The sequence below is a fragment of the Crinia signifera genome, chromosome 3 (assembly GCF_055691185.1).
Source record: "Crinia signifera chromosome 3, ASM5569118v1, whole genome shotgun sequence".
Lineage (NCBI taxonomy): Eukaryota > Metazoa > Chordata > Amphibia > Anura > Myobatrachidae > Crinia > Crinia signifera.
The window spans coordinates 331261723-331284842 of NC_139219.1; the positions used below are offsets into that span (position 1 = coordinate 331261723).

The 23120-nt window shown below is 48.3% G+C and overlaps 1 protein-coding gene across 1 annotated transcript; it reads left to right on the top strand.

Moving 5' to 3' along the window:
- Positions 1-488: 488 nt before the first annotated feature.
- LOC146064905 (fucolectin-1-like) lies at positions 489-22084 on the top strand. The gene is made up of 4 exons (XM_083178890.1): positions 489-573; positions 7450-7542; positions 12936-13221; positions 21852-22084. Exons 2-4 carry the CDS (start codon positions 7473-7475, stop codon positions 22012-22014), a joined length of 519 nt encoding a protein of 172 aa, XP_083035016.1. The 5' UTR covers positions 489-573; positions 7450-7472; the 3' UTR covers positions 22015-22084.
- The last annotated feature ends 1036 nt before the right edge of the window (positions 22085-23120 follow it).

Genomic DNA, 23120 nt, shown 5'->3' on the forward strand with positions numbered 1-23120 from the left:
CAATTCTGCAGCAGATTAAAGCCCATACCTAACAGAATTTAGTAGTCAGTATGTATACTGCAGTGTAAAAATAAAGCAGCCAGTATTTACCCTGCACAGAAACAAAATAACTCACCCAAATCTAATTATCTCTGCACAAGTTATATCTGCCCCACCTGCAGTGCACGTGGTTTTGTCCATTTGAGAAGGAATTTGCCAGAAGGAGTGAATTTGCCTTTGCGAGTGAACCAGAATAAGGGCCCTTATTGTGTACTTTGTATTGTGTATGGTGTCACTATAGCCAAACGAGTGACCTTTCTATACACTTGTGAACCCCTGACCCAAACAGCGGGTCATCACACTGTGGATGTGTGATAACATACAATACTTCCTAGGAGCCGCGCAGGACAGTGTAAACAGGACGCTCTTATGGATACTGTATCACCAGAGGATTTGTTTGCTTAACCTTAAGTCAGGAAACGTCTTTCTCTTCCATTGTGTAATGATATCATATAACAGGGACCCTGACCAGTAACACCTCAGACTCAGCAGCGACGCGCAGTGCTGGAAGACGACCGGCAGCCATTGGAACAAGTGAGTGGTGTGGGGATTTATTGTATAGAAATAGGGATTCTTACACAAAGCTGTCATACGGTTATAAGGATGGGTTGGGTATCCGGCGGTTACTATCCGATGGTCAGGACACTGATGGCGGCATCCCAATGGTCAAAGTCCTGATGTATATGATAAGTATTTTAGCCCTATCGCACCAATCTCGCAGCCTGACTGTAACCTCCCCTTCCAGCAGCCTAATTCGGGGGGGGGGGTGGCCTTTCAGCGCTTGGTAAGCAGCGATTTACTGAGCCAAGCTGAATCAGTGCCTATGTGAGACCTGGCAAACGTGAACTTTTTGGGGTCCACAGACCAAATTTGGGAACCTCTGGTGTAAAACATTGATGGATCTTTGCTATGCAAGTCTCTTCTATTGTACAGCGGGATCTGTCTGCAGTGTAAGCCTTAGTCATACCCCTTTTACACCGCCGAAAAATCCGGGTCAGCGGCGGGTCAGACCCGGATCTTCGGCAGTGTAAATCCCTAACGTCGTGTCCCTTTACACGGGACTTCTACCCAGGTCCTGAACTGGGTAGAACACGGCTAGGACCTGGGTAGAGGGCGGTGTAAATGGGAACGCCGGGTCGGATGACCCGGCTCCCATTTACATGAATGGGGAACGTCCAACCTGCGGACCGCAGCGTCCGCAGGTTGGACGGGTTGTCAGCCTGACACTGACAGCTGGCGCTGTTGTCTGCAATACTCTGCAGACAGCAGCGGCGGCGGGGGAGGGAGGTGAACGGATGCCTGTGTGCGGCATCCATTCACCTCCTGTGCGACGGCGGGGGGAGTGTGCGCGGGGACTGGGGGCAGCCTAGCAGCTTACCTTAGTGCTGGGCTGCCCCCAGCAGCGTTACGGTCCGGCGGCGGCGCGCGGCGGTGATTGGCGCTTGGAGATGACATCGCGCTGTCATCTCCAAGCTCCGGGGGGGGGGGGGGGGGGCAGGCGCTGGTGCGGGTCGGGCTGTCAGCCCGGTGTAAATGGCACTAAACGCCGGGTCGCACCCGGCTTGAACCTGGGTCTAAAAAAGCCGGGTGCGACCCGACGTTTTGGTGTAAAAGGGGTATCAGTCACCACAATACAGCCGGGATTTATAATCTGTCGCTTAGTACTTAGTACTGTTGCATTGTGCTATTTTATGCTCAGCATTTCATCCAGCCATTGTGAGGCAAACTCCTTGGGCAGTACGGATGGTGTAATGGTTAGCCTCACAGCACTGAGGTCATGGGTTCTATTCCCACCATGTGTTATATATACAGGGCAGTACGGATGGTGTAATGGTTAGCATTACTGCCTCACAGCGCTGAGGTCATGGGTTCTATCCCCACCATGTGTTATCTATATGGGGCAGTACGGATGGTGTAATGGTTAGCATTACTGCCTCACAGCGCTGAGGTCATGGGTTCTATTCCCACCATGTGTTATATATACGTGGCAGTACGGACAGTGTAATGGTTACATTACTGCCTCACAGCGCTGAGGTCATGGGTTCTATCCCCACTATGTGTTATATATATGGGGCAGTACGGACGTTGTAATGGTTAGCATTACTGCCTCACAGCGCTGAGGTCATGGGTTCTATCCCCAGGGCAGCCGAGAGGAATGCCGGGCCCTAGTAAAATTTTGGGGCGTGGCCTAAGTGTAGGAACATCCCGCACTTAGGCCACGCACCCAAAATGTTTAGAGGAGGATGAAAGAAAACTCTAAAAACTGTAATCTCAGCACACACCTACAGCATGTGCTGTGCTGACAGCAGGCTCAGCATGACCTCTCACGCTGTCAGCACAGTGCATGCTGTAGAAGTGTGCGCTGCTGTTGCTACCCGGGAAGGATAGAGGGGGAAGAGAGGGGTCGGACCAGGGCCTCTGCGGGGCCCCTCCAGCAAGTCTGGGCCCAGGTAATTAGTACCCACTCCCCCTCCCTCTCGGCTGCCCTGTCTATCCCCACCATGTGTTATCTATATGGGGCAGTACGGATGGTGTAATGGTTAGCATTACTGCCTCACAGCGCTGAGGTCATGGGTTCTATCCCCACCATGTGTTATATATACGGGGCAGTACTAATGGTGTAATGGTTATAGCATTACTGCCTCACAGCACTGAGGTCATGGGTTATATCCCCACCATGTGTTATATATACGGGACGGTACGGATGGTGTAATGGTTAGCATTACTGCCTCACAGCACTGAGGTCATGGGTTCTATCCCCACCATGTGTTATATATACGGGGCAGTACGGATGGTGTAATGGTTACACATTACTGCCTCACAGCACTGAGGTCATGGGTTCTATCCCCACCATGTGTTATATATACGGGGCAGTATGGATGGTGTAATGGTTACATTACTGCCTCACAGCACTGAGGTCATGGGTTCTATCCCCACCATGTGTTATATATACAGGGCAGTACGGATGGTGTAATGGTTAGCATTACTGCCTCACAGCACTGAGGTCATGGGTTCTATCCCCACCATGTGTTATATATACGGGCAGTACGGATGGTGTAATGGTTATAGCATTACTGCCTCACAGCACTGAGGTCATGGGTTCTATCCTCACCATGTGTTATATATACGGGGCAGTACGGATGGTGTAATGGTTATAGCATTACTGCCTCACAGCACTGAGGTCATGGGTTCTATCCCCACCATGTGTTATATATACGGGGCAGTACGGACAGTGTAATGGTTAGCATTACGGCCTCACAGCGCTGAGGTCATGGGTTCTATCCCCACCATGTGTTATATATACAGGGCAGTACGGATGGTGTAATGGTTAGTATTACTGCCTCACAGCGCTGAGGTCATGGGTTCTATTCCACCATGTGTTATATATACGGGGCAGTACGGATGGTGTAATGGTCACATTACTGCCTCACAGCACTGAGGTCATGGGCTCTATCCCCACCATGTGTTATATATACGGGGCAGTACGGATGGTGTAATGGTTAGCATTACTGCCTCACAGCACTGAGGTCATGGGTTCTATCTCCACCATATGTAATATATACGGGGCAGTACGGATGGTGTAATGGTTACATTACTGCCTCACAGCGCTGAGGTCATGGGTTCTATCCCCACCATGTGTTATATATACGGGGCAGTACGGATTGTGTAATGGTTACATTACCGCCTCACAGCGCTGAGGTCATGGATTCTATCCCCACCATGTGTTATATATACAGGGCAGTACGGATGGTGTAATGGTTACATTACTGCCTCACAGCACTGAGGTCATGGGTTCTATCCCCACCATGTGTTATATATACAGGGCAGTACGGATGGTGTAATGGTTATAGCATTACTGCCTCACAGCGCTGAGGACATGGGTTCTATTCCCACCATGTGTTATGTATACAGGGCAGTACGGATGGTGTAATGGTTACATTACTGCCTCACAGCACTGAGGTCATGGGTTCTATCCCCACCGTGTGTTATATATACGGGCAGTACGGATGGTGTAATGGTTATAGCATTACTGCCTCACAGCACTGAGGTCATGGGTTCTATCCCCACCATGTGTTATATATACGGGGCAGTACGGACGGTGTAATGGTTAGCATTACTGCCTCACAGCGCTGAGGTCATGGGTTCTATCCCCACCATGTGTTATATATACGGGGCAGTACGGATGGTGTAATGGTTAGTATTACTGCCTCACAGCGCTGAGGTCATGGGTTCTATTCCACCATGTGTTATATATACGGGGCAGTACGGATGGTGTAATGGTTACATTACTGCCTCACACTGAGGTCATGGGCTCTATCCCCACCATGTGTTATATATACGGGGCAGTACGGATGGTGTAATGGTTAGCATTACTGCCTCACAGCACTGAGGTCATGGGTTCTATCCCCACCATGTGTTATATATACGGGGCAGTAGGGATGGTGTAATGGTTACATTACTGCCTCACAGCACTGAGGTCATGGGTTCTATCCCCACCATGTGTTATATATACAGGGCAGTACGGATGGTGTAATGGTTACATTACTGCCTCAGCGCTGAGGTCATGGGTTCTATCCGCACCATGTGTTATATATACGGGGCAGTACACACGGTGTAATGGTTACATTACTGCCTCACAGCGCTGAGGTCATGGGTTCTATTACCACCATGTGTTATATATACAGGGCAGTACGGATGGTGTAATGGTTACATTACTGCCTCACAGAGCTGAGGTCATGGGTTCTATCCCCACCATGTGTTATATATACGGGGCAGTACGGATGGTGTAATGGTTATAGCATTACTGCCTCACAGCACTGAGGTCATGGGTTCTATTCTCACCATGTGTTATATATACGGGGCAGTATGGACGGTGTAATGGTTACATTACTGCCTCACAGCGCTGAGGTCATGGGTTCTATCCCCACCATGTGTTATATATACGGGGCAGTACGGATGGTGTAATGGTTACATTACTGCCTCACAGCACTGAGGTCATGGGTTCTATTCTCACCATGTGTTATATATACGGGGCAGTATGGACGGTGTAATGGTTAGCATTACTGCCTCACAGCACTGAGGTCATGGGTTCTATCCCCACCATGTGTTATATATACGGGGCAGTACGGACGGTGTAATGGTTAGCATTACTGCCTCACAGCGCTGAGGTCATGGGTTCTATCCCCACCATGTGTTATATATACAGGGCAGTACGGATGGTGTAATGGTTACATTACTGCCTCACAGCGCTGAGGTCATGGGTTCTATCCCCACCATGTGTTATATATATGGGGCAGTACGGACAGTGTAATGGTTACATTACTGCCTCACAGCGCTGAGGTCATGGGTTCTATCCCCACCATGTGTTATATATATACGGGGCAGTACGGATGGTGTGATGGTTAGCATTACTGCCTCACAGCACTGAGGTCATGGGTTCTATCCCCACCATGTGTTATATATACGGGCAGTACGGAGGGTGTGATGGTTAGCATTACTGCCTCACAGCGCTGAGGTCATGGGTTCTATTCCCACCATGTGTTATATATACGGGCAGTACGGAGGGTGTGATGGTTAGCATTACTGCCTCACAGCGCTAAGGCCCTATCTGTGTATATTGTATATTCTCCCCGTACTTGCGTGGGTTTCCTCCAGGTACTCCGGTTTCCTCTTGCGCTCTAAAAGTATACTGGCTCCCAACAATATTAACTCTAGAATGTCTGTGTGTGCCTGTACATGTGGTAGGGAATATAGATTGGAGAACAAGAAAAAAGAAAAAGTATTCTCTCTTTTTGGGGGCACACTTAAGTAGTTTATACTAAAACTTAGCTTTTCTTTTAATTTAATTATTATAAAACTGTAGAGGTTCAAACCACAAAACAAAAACACAGACAAACACACATAAATACAATCAATTCCTCTTATTGTTAATTTAGCTTAGTGTTAAACAAATGTCACTAAGACAATATAAGGTAGTATCAGCTCGCGAAAAATATTGAGGGTTACCTTATTATGTACAGTTTGTGGTGGTTGCACCTGTGGGAAAAAACAAATACATATGAAGAAAAATATACAATGGATGTATCTCTATGTACAAATGGTTATCCACCTTAAGAAGAGATCAGAGGGAAATATTGTATCACAAACTATTGCAAGTTTAAAGAATAACAAGTATATATTTTTGTAACTATCTGTATGGTTACAGTAGTACTGGAAATAACTTTGAAAGAAAATCTCAATTAATTATTTAAACAGTTAATCTGATGCTTCTTCACAAAGAAAAACATTTTTTTCCTCAAAGCTATTAATGTTTGTACAGAAAAATGGTATCAATAATTCTGGACTTGCAATTATAGCAGTGGCGTAACTATAGCACCGCAGCCCCCGCGGTCGCGGGGGGCGCTGTGCATATGGGGGCGCCGCCCATCCCCCGCATGCTTACCTGTCCGCGCGTCCCGGCTCCCCTCCTGGCTTCAATCAATGCTATGGAGACGGACCACGATAAAATGGCCGCCCCATAAAGCAGACTGTTCTCTGAAACTGTCAGCGGTATGGGGGCGGCCATTTTATCGTGGTCCGTCTGCATAGAATTTATTGAAGCCAGGAGGGGAGCCGGGACGCGTGGACAGGTAAGCATGCGGCAATGGGGGGAGGGGGCACGGGGGCAGGCACGGGGGGGGGGGGGGCAAACAAAGCTACGCCGCTGAATTATAGGAATGTTTGATAATTTCAATACACCCACTTCAAAAATACAGTATATACAGTAGAAGAGAGAAAGTAACAGAAGGACAAAAGTGTCCTGTAATTTACACCGTATACAATATATTACTCTCCTGTTAGGTTAGTGTCACATTAAATTACCGGCGACAATAAAGTTCTTTTTGGTTTAATTGTCTGTGGTGACCTTAGAGGACAGTACAGTATGAGAGAAGGCTCCACTGTACCCTTCTCACCGCTGCTTCTTGCCGGGCACCGTTTACCGCTTGGCAAGTGAGCGAATGATAGTGGTAATGTCACCTAAGTGGAGTTTAAAAGGATATCTGCTGTCCGGGTTTCTTAGCCAAAAATCCCCTGTTGGGTAATGACCAGTGCAGGGAAATATTGGCCAGATAATCCGGATGAGTGTATCCTAGAGTAGAGACATATAGAGGAGATATAAAGGTATATACTTCCACTTAAAGTAGGCGCTGCTTTCCCCCACTTGTCAACGGGCAGAGGTGGAGAATGAGTGGCCCCAGTGTGGATGTAGTTTACCCGAACAAAGTTTATATTAGGAGTTTTCTATAAAGAAAAAAAAAAATGTGGTCACCACGGTTACCTTTTTTGTTGGATAGTTCTACTACCTGTATACTCAGGTTGTGGCTGGCAGTTTTTGTATATCTTTTTGTATGATTTAAATTTGTGTTCCAGATTGCACTTGTCACATCACCGAAATGGCGTTTCTGCACACTGCTGCCATCTTGTGGATTCTTTGTGTTGCTACAGCTGACAAACCCGTTTCAAGTAAGATGCATGACTTGTAATATTTATTAATATTGTAATATTTTAGACGCTAGAGGGGGAAATTTACTAAGATCGAATGGGTACAATTGCACATATTCGTACCCATTCAATGAGAAATACAGCTGGTAAATTAGGGGGAAATTTACTAGGAAGGCTGATTATGGCCAATCATGTTTACGAACGGGGAGGACCGGGAGCGGCCGTAATTGGCCTGAAAATACGAAAATGGATAATAAGGCTATTTAAAATTCATATTTTCCGATGGTGAAGTCTTTCGTATTTGACTGCCGAGGTTTCCCAGCAGCCAAATACGGATGAGCATGAAGCATCACACAGAACAGTCAGATAAATCTAAATACATTTTAAATAAAAATAAATAAAAAAAACGGCGTATGGTCCCCCGCCCAACTATAACCAGCCCTGGGCTCATTGAAGAAAAAAAGGGTGAAAAATTAAATGGGGTCCCCCTGTATTTCTATAACCAGTACCAAGCTCTTGGCCTGGTCCTGGTTCCCAAAATATGGGGGACAAACAGAGTAGGGGGTCCTCCATATTTTGGAAAACATAACTGGACTCAAACAGCCGGCGGTGTCATGCCACATCCAGGGGATACTTTTTACATACGCATTAGCACCATGGCTGGTCAGCCCGGGCCGGGTTCCTGGGGGAGTGAGGACCCTCCAATAAAAGGGATCCTCCCATCCAGGGGATCTCCGGCCTGGCCTGAAGCCTGTGGCTGTCCCCACCACCCCTGGGCTGTGGATGGCGGGCTAATGGGGTTAAAAGTGTAAAAATTAAAGTGTTAAAAATAGATATTGGATTCTGTAGTAGAACTACAGGGCCCAGCAAGCTTCCCTCGCATGCTGGGACTTGAAGAACCACAATACCCAGCAATGTAGGGAATTAATGGATCCACTGTGACTTGTAATCCTACTACAAAACCAATACCCCAAGGACATAAACAAATACCTGTAAAAATAAAACTTTAATACATACTACATACATCATACCTCCCAACAGTCCCTATTTTAGCGGGACAGTCCCGATTATCAGGGCCTGTCCCGCTGTCCCTCCCGCGGCCGGCAGTGTCCCGCGGTGTGGGGGGGCTGTTGGGAGTCCCCCCTGTCGGCTGCTAAGCAGCGTGTAATAAACGCTGTGCGCATGCGCACAGCGTCTATTCCCGCAGCCAGGGGGCTGGGGTCATGGCTAGAGGCTCACAAAGCCTCTGGGTCATGCCCCCATAGCGGCAAAATAGGGGCATGGACTCACAGGATAGCTGCGAGTATAGACCACACCCCCGAAATTAGGCCACACACCCCCGGAAATTTCGGCGCGCATCAGCAGTGTCCTGGGTCCGGCGACCAGAAAGTTGGGAGGTATGCGTACATTCATACATACTTACCTATAGGGACCAACGTAGGCGCTAGTTATTTTCGGGAAGCGCTAGTTATTTTCTATTCACTGTAGGGATCCCGCCGTCCGCATCCAGCTTACACACAATAACAGCGCCGCAGGTTCCCCCAGCGGCACGGACACCCCTGCACGCACCAGCACTCAGCAGGGACGCCGGGGACGCACGTTTTTTCACAGGTACCACCCCCCCGGCACCGGGGCGCCCCCACCCCGACTCGCCTGGGGCGCTCCGGTGCCTTGCACCGGCCCTGGTGTTGATGAATTCAAATATAGAGGATTCCAGGCTAGTGGTGGAGAATAGTGATATCACCTGGGTGTGACAGAGGGTCAACGCGGCTCTAGGTCGTTAGGGTCATTAGGTCACCATTGGGAAGATTGACAGTGAAAAGGTCGACATGGGGTATTTGCACTCCGTCATGTGCGGACAGGCGGCATTTCACGCCCTACCATCCACTAAAGTGTGGGCGGAGAACATAATAGTGTGCTGAGCCCAAAGGGGAAGTAGTGCACTTTTTTGGTGTCCATGTCAACTGTGTGTCGACATTCTGGACAAAAAGTGAAAAACCCATGTTGACCTTTTGACTGTCGCCCTTCCCAATGTCGAACTGATGCTTGTGTCGACCTAAAGACATGTCAACCTTTTTCTTGAGTCGAGTTAAAGCCTGTCAAGCTTCAGTGGTTGATGTAATGACCCCCTACCCCTCACTGGCACTCACAGCAGAGGGGTGTGTGTGTGTGTGTGCAGGAGGTGGGTAGGGGGCGAACGCCATGCATTTCCTGGCATATCCACGAGAACGCTGGGCAACCCTATGTGAATGGGGCGGCTACCATCCTTCTAGGGGAGAGTCGCTCCCAGCGCACCAAGCATCATGTGCCGTCTTGTATCCTGATGCCAATGGCCCATTGTCATCTGCAGTAACTCTGTAACAAATATAACAATAAAGGCAGGACGCACAGTAACGTCCTTTATGGGGGAAAAGTCCCAACATGTCTCATTTACCCATTAACTTTCTGTTTCACAATAGTCCTCATCAGTCCTCTACACCAGGGGAGGCCAAACCTGTCCTCAAGATCTACCTACAGTTCATGCATCTGAGGCCATCTGTGGATCTATAGTAGGAATGAATGCAGCAGATATGACAATGTGACAGTAATGACTGCACCTGTGCACCAACTAGGGAGTTTGGGAAATGTGACAGTTAGTAATGACTACACCTGTGCACCAGCTAGGGGATCTGGGAAATGTGACAGTTAGTAACGACTACACCTGTGCACCAGCTAGGTGATCTGGGAAATGTGACGGTTAGTAATGACTACAGCTGTGCACCAGCTAAGTGATCTGGGGGATGTAACAGTTAGTAATGACTACAGCTGTGCACCAGATAGGTGGACTGGGAAATGTGACAGTTAGTAACGACTACAGCTGTGCACCAGCTAGGTGATCTGGGAAATGTGACAGTTAGTAATGACTACACCTGTGCACCAGCTAGGTGATCTGGGAAATGTGACAGTTAGTAACTACTACACATGTGCACCAGCTAGGGGATCTGGGAAATGTGACAGTTAGTAACGACTACACCTGTGCACCAGCTAGGGGATCTGGGAAATGTGACAGTTAGTAACGACTACACCTGTGCACCAGCTAGGTGATCTGGGAAATGTGACAGATAGTAATGACTACACCTGTGCACCAGCTAGGTGATCTGGAAAATGTGACAGTTAGTAATGACTACACCTGTGCACCAGCTAGGTGGTCTGGGAAATGTGACAGTTAGTAATGACTACACCTGTGCTCCAGCTAGGTGGTCTGGGAAATGTGACCGTTAGTAATGACTACACCTGTGCTCCAGCTAGGTGATCTGGGAAATGTGACAGTTAGTAATGACTGCACATGTGCTCCAGCTAGGTGGTCTGGAAAATGTGACAGTTAGTAATGACTACACCTGTGCACCAGCTAGGTGGTCTGGGAAATGTGACAGTTAGTAATGACTACACCTGTGCTCCAGCTAGGTGGTCTGGGAAATGTGACAGTTAGTAATGACTACACCTGTGCACCAGCTAGGTGGTCTGGGAAATGTGACCGTTAGTAATGACTACACCTGTGCTCCAGCTAGGTGATCTGGGAAATGTGACAGTTAGTAATGACTGCACCTGTGCTCCAGCTAGGTGGTCTGGGAAATGTGACAGTTAGTAATGACTACACCTGTGCTCCAGCTAGGTGATCTGGGAAATGTGACAGTTAGTAATGACTACACCTGTGCTCCAGCTAGGTGGTCTGGGAAATGTGGACCATTGGTAGCTTTCGAGGACCGGTTTGATATATATGATTTGTAAGACAAAAAACAACAAAAGTCCTTTTAGGACCCTGGCAGCAGTGAGTGGTCACTTACAGACTCTTGCTATAGGAATGATATTGTCCACACTGATTGGTACTCCCCCGGGAAAACCCACCACTGCTACCAGCTACTCTAGGATGACCTTTCTAGGTGATACTACTAGCCCTGGTATGGATCATTAGGTCACCAGAAAGTAGGTCGAAAAGCATTAGGTCGACACCACTAGGTCGACATGGCTAAAGGTGCCCATACACGGTACAATTATTGTATACAATATCGCATCTCATCACATTGCATAGGTTGTGCATTGCAATGAGATGAGATCTAGTACATATAGTAAGTGCAGCACATAGCACCTGAGCTGTGTGACGGGAGCGCGCATCTCATCGCACCCAGCAGCTGTACCATGTATGGGCACCTTAAAGGTCGACACACAGAAAGGTCAACATGACTAAAGGTCAACATGGGTTAGGTCGACAGGGTCATTAGGTCGACACAGGTAAGGTCGACAGTGAAATAGTCAACATGTTTTTTTTCCACCAAATTGTCGACACAATAAATAAAATGTAACACCACGTCCCCTCGCATGGTTCCCTATGCTCGCCATGCGTCGGGCACGGTGCCCACTGCGCTCGGCACACTGTTATATTCTCCCACCACGCCCTAGTGGATGGTAGGGCATGTAATACCGCCTGTCAGCATGTGTCGGCGCAAAAAATTGTAAAAAACCCCCCAACCATTTTGACCTTTTGACTGTCAACCTTCCCCATGTCGACCTAATGACCCTGTCGACCTAAAGTCATTTTGACCTTCCTGCATGTTGACCTAAAGTCATGTCGACCTACCTGCATGTCAACCTTGTGGTGTCGACCTACTTGGTGGTGACCCAATGACCATATCCCTAAAAAAATACATTTTACTCAATTGCTAACAAGTCAGCAAGCACAGCCCAGGGATGGTGGGGATTTACCCAGGCTTAGACCAAGGCCTTGGTGACCTAAAGAGGGGTGGGGGACCCTCTGATGGTGGAGTCTCCACTTCCCCGAGATTTCCCGGCATATTGTGATAAATTTAGCTGTGTATACACAGGGGCGATAGGGGCTGAAATCGCTGGGAATATGGTCGCTGGCGACCATATTGCCAGTGATGGGAGTGTGCGCGCTCCCGTTTTCAGCCCCGTTCTAATCACTGGTCGCAGTAGCTTGCTCCTGCGACCAGCTGATTACCTCTGCGGCACCGCCGGCAGCGGTTCCCTTTCATCAGTGACCATCTCTGGAGACACTGAGCAATATATCTCACCCTTAGGGGTACAATGCTTCAGTTGTGGGCGGCATTTAATCTAGTGGAGCACAGTGCTAGTTCTAAAAATATGGTGGGCATGGTGGTGGGGGTACTTAATCTGGTCCCCATATTTTAGAACGAGGACTGGCTAAAAAAGCCTGGTGCTTGTTCATTAAATACAGGGGGAAAGAACTCTTTTTTTTTTTTTTTACCTTTAATTTTTGAACCATGATGGGCTGGGGGGGGGGGGGGGGATAGCAAATTACTAAATTAGTTATCATTGAGACTATACAAATGTATAAAATGCAGATGGGCGATCGCTTATCTCTTACGGCAGTTTTCTTTTTTTAAATTTGGTCGCAGTTAAAAACGTGGCAGTTTGGGGCCGCGCCACGCAATCTACTAATGATAAGGAGCTAAGCGCTGCCATAAATGCCATCGACGGGAACCTGGATCCGATCGTCAGGCATGGGTCGTGTTTTTCCAGCCAAAACGAACGATCGCCCTGGTGGAGAGTGGATTTACTGCGCAGCTATAAGATATCCTACATAATAGTCACCAACACGGACAACTGCTGCGCGGACTATGCCAAGGGGGTGGAAATCCTTGTTGGCGACTCGCTGGACAATAACGGGAATAACAACCCACTGTGAGTATTTATTCGCTCTGTGACATTTATTCCACGTTGGTTTTGTTTGTTTTCTTTATTATTTGTGATAAGTAAATTAGGTTTTTGTTCCCTAGCAGGGCGCCCAGTTCTCCTACGTATGCTAACGTAGTGAAATCGCATCGCATCGCATTGCATGGGCCATTTTAGTGCCGTGCAATGCGATTTTTTTAATGGAATTTATTCACTGTTGTGTTGGCCCCGGGAGATCGCATGACATCGCGCCTCCAGAAAAATCGCATGTGATTTTATAGGGTGCGATGCCATTATCTATACAGTTGTATGACATACAATGAGGTTTTACTGACCGCCCCACTATCCATGCCACCCCAAAGCGTGTCAAGCACAACGGAACGCGTCCACCCAACCTTTTCATACCCCCACTATCCACGTCAGCGTGGAATTGATTTTATAGAGTGTGGCGAGCGCAGCGAGATAAATGTACAGTAATCCACGTCCCCACGCGGGGCTCGCTGCACACGCCACGCTTCGGGCTCGGTGGCTCGCTCGTACTTTCACGGCTCCCATCGCATGCCATCACATGCCAAATGTAGTGGCATGCGATGCGATGCGATGCAATTTTCCCGTGTTTTTATACATTTTTGGTAAAAATCGCATGCGATCGCATGGGGGTGGTACAGTGTGAAAAATGACATTTGGGGTGCATTTTACATGATTTCAACTCATGTCCATAATTTCTGTGAAAAACGACATTGCACCAGATCGCATGTGATGCGATGCGATGCGATTTTTCCCTGTACGATGCACATCGTGGGAGCCGTGAATGTACACAAGTACCGAATTCCTATTATAAATGTACCAATGTATGAAAGTATCGGCAGATATACTGTACACGTCTTGTCATTGTATCATGTGCTGGAGTTTCTGATGCGATTCCGAATCCATCGTCTGGACTACTGAGGAGTAATGAATCCTAGACCTTCTGTACATACACCAGCATGGACCACAAGTGGAGATGACTCTCGATCATGTGACACACCTGAGGTTTATGTTCTGGAATGTACTGGACGCCGGGTTCCCTCAGGAGCCTCAGGAGAAGGACCAGAGTCCGGTGCCCGAAGGCATGACCAGTGATGGAGGAAACTGGAAGTAAAGTATACTGGTAGCCTTATTGGAACGGTAGACAGATCAGTAACTGAAATGACTGTTAGGGTCTTATCCCAGCAGGATAAGAATCAGTGATAACCGATAGTCTATGACTCGGTAATGACGGAGTAGAGTCTCTTGGCTGGTATGGAATCGGTAAGGTTAAGGAATCAGCTGGAACTGAATAACAGACATTGTCACTGTTTTCCGATGGTCACCATCGATGATTTATTAAAAGTAGACAGCAGGTAAGTATATGGACTCTAGAGGTTAATCTGGACATTGCCACTTGTCACCTTCTGCCCACCCTTGGACGATTACATTGCCGACTACCCTGATTGATGCTTTCCATTGCATGGGACTCCACCCCCCCCCCCCCCCACTGTGGACTACCCACTCCGTGTAAATCGTGAGGACCTTTCCAACAATCAGGAATAAGATCTTCCTCCAGCGTGAACTAACCCACTGTGGATTACAAAATTTGCATTTATGGTGAGGACCCCAGAAATAATCGGGAATAAGAATATCCTCCAGCAAAATTTCTTTATCCGGTACGGCATTCCCAGTGACATACCCCCAAGTGATTCAAGGAGTCACCACCACCCTGGGAACGATACAAATCAAGCAGTGTTCCAGACATAATAAGTATTAACCTTTATTGTCCTTTTTTGTGATCATATACATCAGTATTATTGTCATTGCTATTTATGTATTTTTATCTTCTTTTAATAAATTAACATTGTAATATTCAATTGATCCGTACCAGCGCTCCACATTTTTTGGTTTCTATATATATATTTTTAGAGGGGTGACACCCCTTAGTTGGAGCAGCTAGGCACAACACCCCATTGGGCGCCTGTTTCTACTCTGAGTACCCCATCTCGAGTATACTCACCTTTCTATTGCTGAGAGTCACTAGCCACCTTACGTACCAATAGCACAGACACTGGATGACGATGGTTACCAAATGTAGAGCACCGATGGTGGTTGGTGTCAGCGATGACACTCAGAGACATGTCTGGGAAGGAAGCTGGTATTTTCAATGAGAAACTGGTGTAGAACCACAGCAATGAAGAATACAATAAGATGATGCAATCAATAATAACAATCAATGTAACTGATCCTGTTGATCAATGTTAAATGGAACCGGAGCTAGCGATCGATGGTAGAGATTGATACTGCTGAAGTGTAGGAGTTGATGTTGACAATCAATGCTGGTGATTGGCGCTAGTGATCAGTGAAACTGGAGCTAGAAATCAATGGTGGAGATTGATGGCATCATTGTTCAACAATCGATGTTGGAAATAGATGGTGCAGCTCGGTGCTAGTGATTGGTGAAAACGATGGTGGGGATGAGGCATGCAGCTACCCTGGAGGCATCATACAGGTTACAGCAGTGCTTGGATCAGCTGGAACTGAACAGGTTAATACCAGTAACACTGGCAGGAGCCAGACTGTGCAGCAGGATGGAATAAGCCAGAGTCTGTCCACACAAACAGATGCACAGGTACAGGGCCGGACTGGGACCAGAAACCAGCCCTGGCACTTTGAGCACCCAGGTCCACCTGCAGCAGGCGGGACCCTTGTGCGGCGAAGCCACTCAGCAAAAAAGGGCGTGGCATCATGAAAAGGAGGCGTGGCATCACAAAAAGGAGGCATTACACTGCCCATTACACATGACACCACACACCATGCTACCTACTACACATGGCACCACACACCCTGCTGCCCATTACACATGACACCACACACACTACTGCCCATTACACATGGCACCACACACCCTGCTGCCCATTACACATGACACCACACACCCTACTGCCCATTACACATGACACCACACACACTACTGCCCATTACACATGACACCACACACCCTAATGCCCATTACACATGACACCACACACCCTACTGCCCATTACACATGACACCACACACCCTACTGCCCATTACACATGACACCACACACCCTAATGCCCATTACACATGACACCACACACCCTACTGCCCATTACACATGACACCACACACCATGCTACCTACTACACATGACACCACACACCCTACTGCCCATTACACATGACACCACACACCCTACTACCCATTACACATGACACCACACACCCTACTGCCCATTACACATGACACCACACACCATGCTACTTACTACACATGACACCACACACCCTACTGCCCATTACACATGACACCACACACACTACTGCCCATTACACATGACACCACACACCCTACTGCCCATTACACATGACACCACACACCCTACTGCCCATTACACATGACACCACACACCCTACTGCCCATTACACATGACGCCACACACCATGCTACCTACTACACATGACACCACACACCCTACTGCCCATTACACATGACACCACACACACTACTGCCCATTACACATGACAACACACACCCTACTGCCCATTACACATGACACCAAACACCCTACTGCCCATTACACATGACACCACACACCCTACTGCCCATTACACATGACACCAAACACCCTACTGCCCATGACACATGACACCACACACCCTACTGCCCATTACACATGACACCACACACCCTACTGCCCATTACACATGACACCACACACCCTACTGCCCATTACACATGACACCACACACCCTACTGCCCATTACACATGACATCACACACCCTACTGCCCATTACACATGACACCAAACACCCTACTGCCCATGACACATGACACCACACACCCTACTGCCCATGACACATGACACCACACTCCCTACTGCCCATTACACATGACACCACACACACTACTGCCCATTACACATGACACCACACACCCTACTGCCTATTACACATGACACCACACACACTACTGCCCATTACACATGACACCACACACCCTACTGCCCATTACATATGACACCACACACCCTACTGCCCACTACACATGACACCACACACCCTACTGCCCATTACACATGACACCACACACCCTACTGCCCATTACACATGACACCACACACCCTACTGCCCATTACACATGACACCACACACACACTACTGTCCATTACACATGACACCACACACACTTCTGCCCATTACACATGACACCACACACCCTACTGCCCATTACACATGACACCACACACCCTACTGCCCATTACACATGACACCACACACACTACTGCCCATTACACATGACACCACACACACTACTGCCCGTTACACATGACACCACACACACTACTGCCCGTTACACATGACACCACACACCCTACTGCCCGTTACACATGACACCACACACACTACTGCCCGTTACACATGACACCACACACACTACTGCCCGTTACACATGACACCACACACACTACTGCCCATTACACATGACACCACACACCGTGCTACCTACTACACATGACAGCACACACCCTACTGCCCATTACACATGACACCACACACCCTGCTGCCCATTACACATGACACCACACACACTACTGCCCATTACACATGACACCACACACCCTACTGCCCATTACACATGACACCACACACCCTATTGCCCATTAAACATGACACCACACACACTACTGCCCATTACACATGACACCACACACCCTACTGCCCATTACACATGACGCCACTCACCCTACTGCCCATTACACATGACACCACACACCCTACTGCCCATTACACATGACACCACACACACTACTGCCAGTTACACATGACACCACACACACTACTGCCCGTTACACATGACACCACACACACTACTGCCCATTACACATGACACCACACACCCTACTGCCCATTACACATGACACCACACACCCTACTGCCCATTACACATGACACCACACACACTACTGCCCATTACACATGACACCACACACCCTACTGCCCATTACACATGACACCACACACCCTACTGCCCATTACACATGACATCACACACCCTACTGCCCATTACACATGACACCACATACCCTACTGCCCATTACACATGACGCCACACACCCTACTGCCCATTACACATGACGCCACTCACCCTACTGCCCATTACACATGACACCACACACCGTGCTACCTACTACACATGACACTACACACCATAATACCCAATTACACATCAACACAAATGCATGTATCTCCTGTGTAAGTTTATCTATAGGGGAGCTGGCTGGGTGTCTATTCTGTTAGGTTTTCCTGGAGGGGAGCAAGGTAGGGCCACACTGGCCAACTCACGTGCCCTTGTAGGGACCAGAAGTGTCCTTGGCCTATGGGGGTGCGGCTTCTCTGTCGCTGGGGATGGGACCTTCTCAACGCCATCCATGGGGTACTGCTGCTGGATGCTGCGCAGTGCTGGAGCTGGAGCCTCTTGCCACCAGGTGCTGAGGCCGGGTGCCATCAGGTGAGGCAATGTGCCGGGACCTTGTCCTTGAGTCCGGCCGGGTGCTGCAGCTGAGTGTGAGTTGGTCCCACTGTGCCACCGGGTTGGCAGTGAACAAACAGGTGACTGGAGTGGACATGGCTTCTCCCATGTGTTTGTACGGTACATGGTTGTGGCCTATGAAAATGGTGGCGGTGTGGAAGCCACAGTAGACTCGAGGCAGACATGATAGGAAGGGATTGTTGCAGCGTCAGGTGACCTCTGGAGAGACTGTGGGGAAGCTGTGCTGTGGATTGTATGCAATGAAGCTATCCTTCCCGGGAGCACAGGGTCAGTCTGGAGAGACACTTTAGAGGTAAGAATACATGTCTTGTTACCTGGATCGTGACACCATGATGGTTACTGAACTAGGGAACTGGACCTCATCAGAACCTTGAACCAGTGAGCAGAGCCGCCAAGAGGGGGGAGGAGCAGGTACTAATTACCCAGGCCCGGGCTTGCTGGAGGGGCCTGGCAGGGGCCCTGGTCCAACCTCCCCCTTCCCCCTTCATCCCTGTCGGGCAGCAGCACACACTTACACCATGTCCTGTGCTGACACCAGGCTCAGCATGAGCGTCTCAATAACAGCGTGAGAGCTCATGCTGAGCCTGCTGTCAGCACATGCTGTAAGTGTGTGCTGCTGCCAATACTACTGCTGAGGAAGGGGGGACAGTAACACTACCCCTCAACTTTAGAGTGTTTTTCACCCCCTAATCGGGATAGGGGGAGAACATGCCCCCTGACATTGGGCCACGCCCTCAAAATTTTACTGGGGCCCGGCATACCTCTTGGCTGCCCTGCCAGTGAGATAAATTCCTCTTCAGACCTGTAATCTAGAACTGTGAAGCTGGAACCTTCAGCTAGGAAATCAGATAGCTGGACTGGTGGATCTCAGTACAGCAGCGCTGACACAGGTTGATAACAGGAGTGCTGACACAGGTTGATGACTGGAGCACTGACACTGGCTGATAACAGGAGCACTGACAGGCTGATAACAGGAGTGCTGACACTGGCTGATAACAGGAGTGCTGGCATGGGCTGATATCAGGAGCACTGACAGTGGCTGATAACAGGAGCACTGACAGTGGCTGATAACAGGAGCACTGACACAGTGTGATAACAGGAGCACTGACACAGTGTGATAACAGGAGCACTGACACAGTGTGATAACAGGAGCACTGACACAGTCTGATAACAGGAGTGCTGGCATTGGCTGATATCAGGAGCATTGACAGTGGCTGATAACAGCAGCGCTGACACTGGCTGATAACAGCAGCGCTGACACTGGCTGATAACAGGAGCACTGACAGTGGCTGATAACAGCAGAGCTGACACAGTCTGATAACAGGAGTGCTGACACTGACTGATAACAAGAGTGAAGGCATGGGCTGATATCAGGAGCACTGACAGTGGCTGATAACAGCAGCGCTAACACAGGCTGATAACAGGAGCCCTGATGCTGGCTGATAACAGGAGCGCTGACATGGGCTGATAACAGGAACATTGGCACAGGCTGATAACAGAAGCGTTGGCACAGGCCGAAAACAGGAGCGCTGCCACAGGCTGATAAATATATTTTTACTAAATGTACCACTATTTTCCATCAATGCACCTGGACATGTTTGTTTAGTGCAGTTACTCTGTTGTTGGCATGTTTGTGGGGAATGACGACCCCCAGCAGTGTCAGATTAAGCCTTCGGGGGGCCCGGGGCACTTTAGACAGAGGGGCCCCCTTGCACTTGTCATTACGGGCCGCAAACTGCAGGGGAGAATATTACACTGTCAAAACACAGAGTAAAGGCAGTATAAACTTGGTCAATGGGTAACTGCAGGGGGGGGGGGGGGGTTATATATTATATATGTATACCACATGAAAAGTTTGTGTTTGTCCCTCTGCACCTTACTCTGCAGGAGACCTCACAGTCCTAGTACTGCCTTTGATTAAAAACCTTCCCATGACTAGGCTGCTGCTGCTGTCCTCCATGGGCCTGAGAAGCATGTAATGAGCTCCACCAATCAGAGCTCAGCACAAACCTCTCAGCCTCTGCCCTCTGGTGCAAAGTGTCATGGGACTTAGTCAACTCCCAGTAATTTACTGCACACTTGTGGAGTCAGTGTGCCTTGGCTCCCGGTGCTCAGCACCATTAATCATTTTTACATTGGCAGATAGGTGAAGCTCCCATGCACAACACCTTTAGCTAAAAAAATAATTATAAAAAAATACATGCCAACCTCAGGGGGGCACAGGGGTACTGACCCCTTTTGCCCCTGCTTTAATCCAGCCCTGACCCCCAGTATTTCTGTAACTGTGCTTGACACAACAGCTACATTGCAGAGTGTCCTCCCAATATCTCTTTCCTTGCTTTTAGGCTGAGGCAGGCTGGGGCCGTTTGATCACACGATTTGTACTGAGTGACATCATTGGGACAGATCTCCCACTTTACTGCCCCTTCACAGATAATAATGTTAATCAGGGATGGCAGGTCACACAAGCCCAGTAGCTAGTGCACTTCCAGGAATCGCATGAGCTAGTTCTTTGCCACATATAAGTTCTGTTTTAGAGACACAATAAATACATCCAAATACATCACACTAAGGAGGCAGTCTATTAATTAACTCAACTATGAGACAGTGAGACACTAACCACCCGTTACTGCATTAACAGTAGTGCTCACTGGCGAACAGGTCATTGTTGACTACCAGTAAAAAAAAGAGTCAAATAGGTAGATTGAAATAGATGCAAATCGTATTGTGACCACCTACCCCTCCATGGCAGCCAGCATACTACATGACATGCCACCCTCTACCCGCACCCTTCCACCACTCTCTACGACCCTCTAAGACCACTCTCTACCACCACTCTCTACCACCACCCTATTACCACCACCCTATTACCACCACCATATTACCACTCTCTACTACCACCCTGCCACCGCCCTCTACTACCACCCTGCCACCAACCTCTACCACCGCCTCACCATCCAACTTCTATTGTGCCATTAGGTTTATTTTTGCCTGATCACAAATACTATGAGACCCTTAGTTTATTTCAATGTGTGTTTTTTTTTATCTACAGCTTTGGGAAGATAATACCCCTCGCTGGCTCTCAGACGTACTACGCTGTCACCGAGATAACGGGCCGATACGTGAACCTCATACTACGTGAAAAGACCGGATTTCTAACGTTTTGTGAAGTTCAGATTTTCGGAGTCCCTGTATCTGATGATTGTTGTATATGATGATCATAGTTACAGATGATGAAGCCTTATTTGTAGGATCATTCCTTCATAGTAAACCCATCTATACACATAGAGTGAAACTAAGACCTTTCTTTCTGGAACATAAAATGCCCAATTTGTTTCATAAGGAAAAGTTCAAGATTGAAACTAAATACATGCAAAAACGTGTTGCTTCTTATTAAAGAATGGTTAAAGGGGTCACTCCAATTGGCTGCGAGGAGTGTGAGCAACCATTGCGATGGCTTCAACATGTCTGTACTGGCATCATATCCTGCACCCCACGTGGCGTGCTCTCAGCCTGAATTAGCTCATTTATGTTGGCAGCACCAGCCCATATTAGGTACAGTCCAAAATATTGTGCCCAGAATAAGAGATCAGCACACACAACGATGAAAACATTACTTGTTTAGTGAAAAGTGATCTTAGTCCAGCAAAATTCAAATAGACCCATGTCAGTACACAGGTCATCAGTCTTCTCAGGACCCAAATACAGCAAGGTCATCAGTCCTCTCAGGGTCAAATTACAGCTGGGTCAGTACACAGGTAATCAGTCCTCTTAGGACAGCTGGATAAGTACATAGGTCATCAGTCCTCTCAGGATCCCAATACAGCCAGTTCAGTACACAGGTCATCAGTCATCTCAGGTTACAAATACAACTAGGTCAGTATACAGGTCATCAGTCCTCTCAGAATCCAAATAGAGCCGGGTCAGTACACAGGTTGTTAGTCCTCTCAGAATCCAAATAGAGCCAGGTCAGTACACAGACCATCAGTCCTCTCAGGATCCAAATACAGCTGGGTCAGTACACGGATCATCAGTCCTCTCAGGATCCAAATACAGCTGGGTCAGTACACAGACCATCAGTCCTCTCAGGATCCAAATACAGCTGGGTCAGTGCACAGGTCATTAGTCCTCTCAGGGACCAAATACAGCCAGGTCAGTACACAGGTCATCAGTCCTCTCAGGATCCAAATACAGCTGGGTCAGTACACGGATCATCAGTCCTCTCAGGATCCAAATACAGCTGGGTCAGTACACGGATCATCAGTCCTCTCAGGATCCAAATACAGCTGGGTCAGTACATAGATCATCAGTCCTCTCAGGA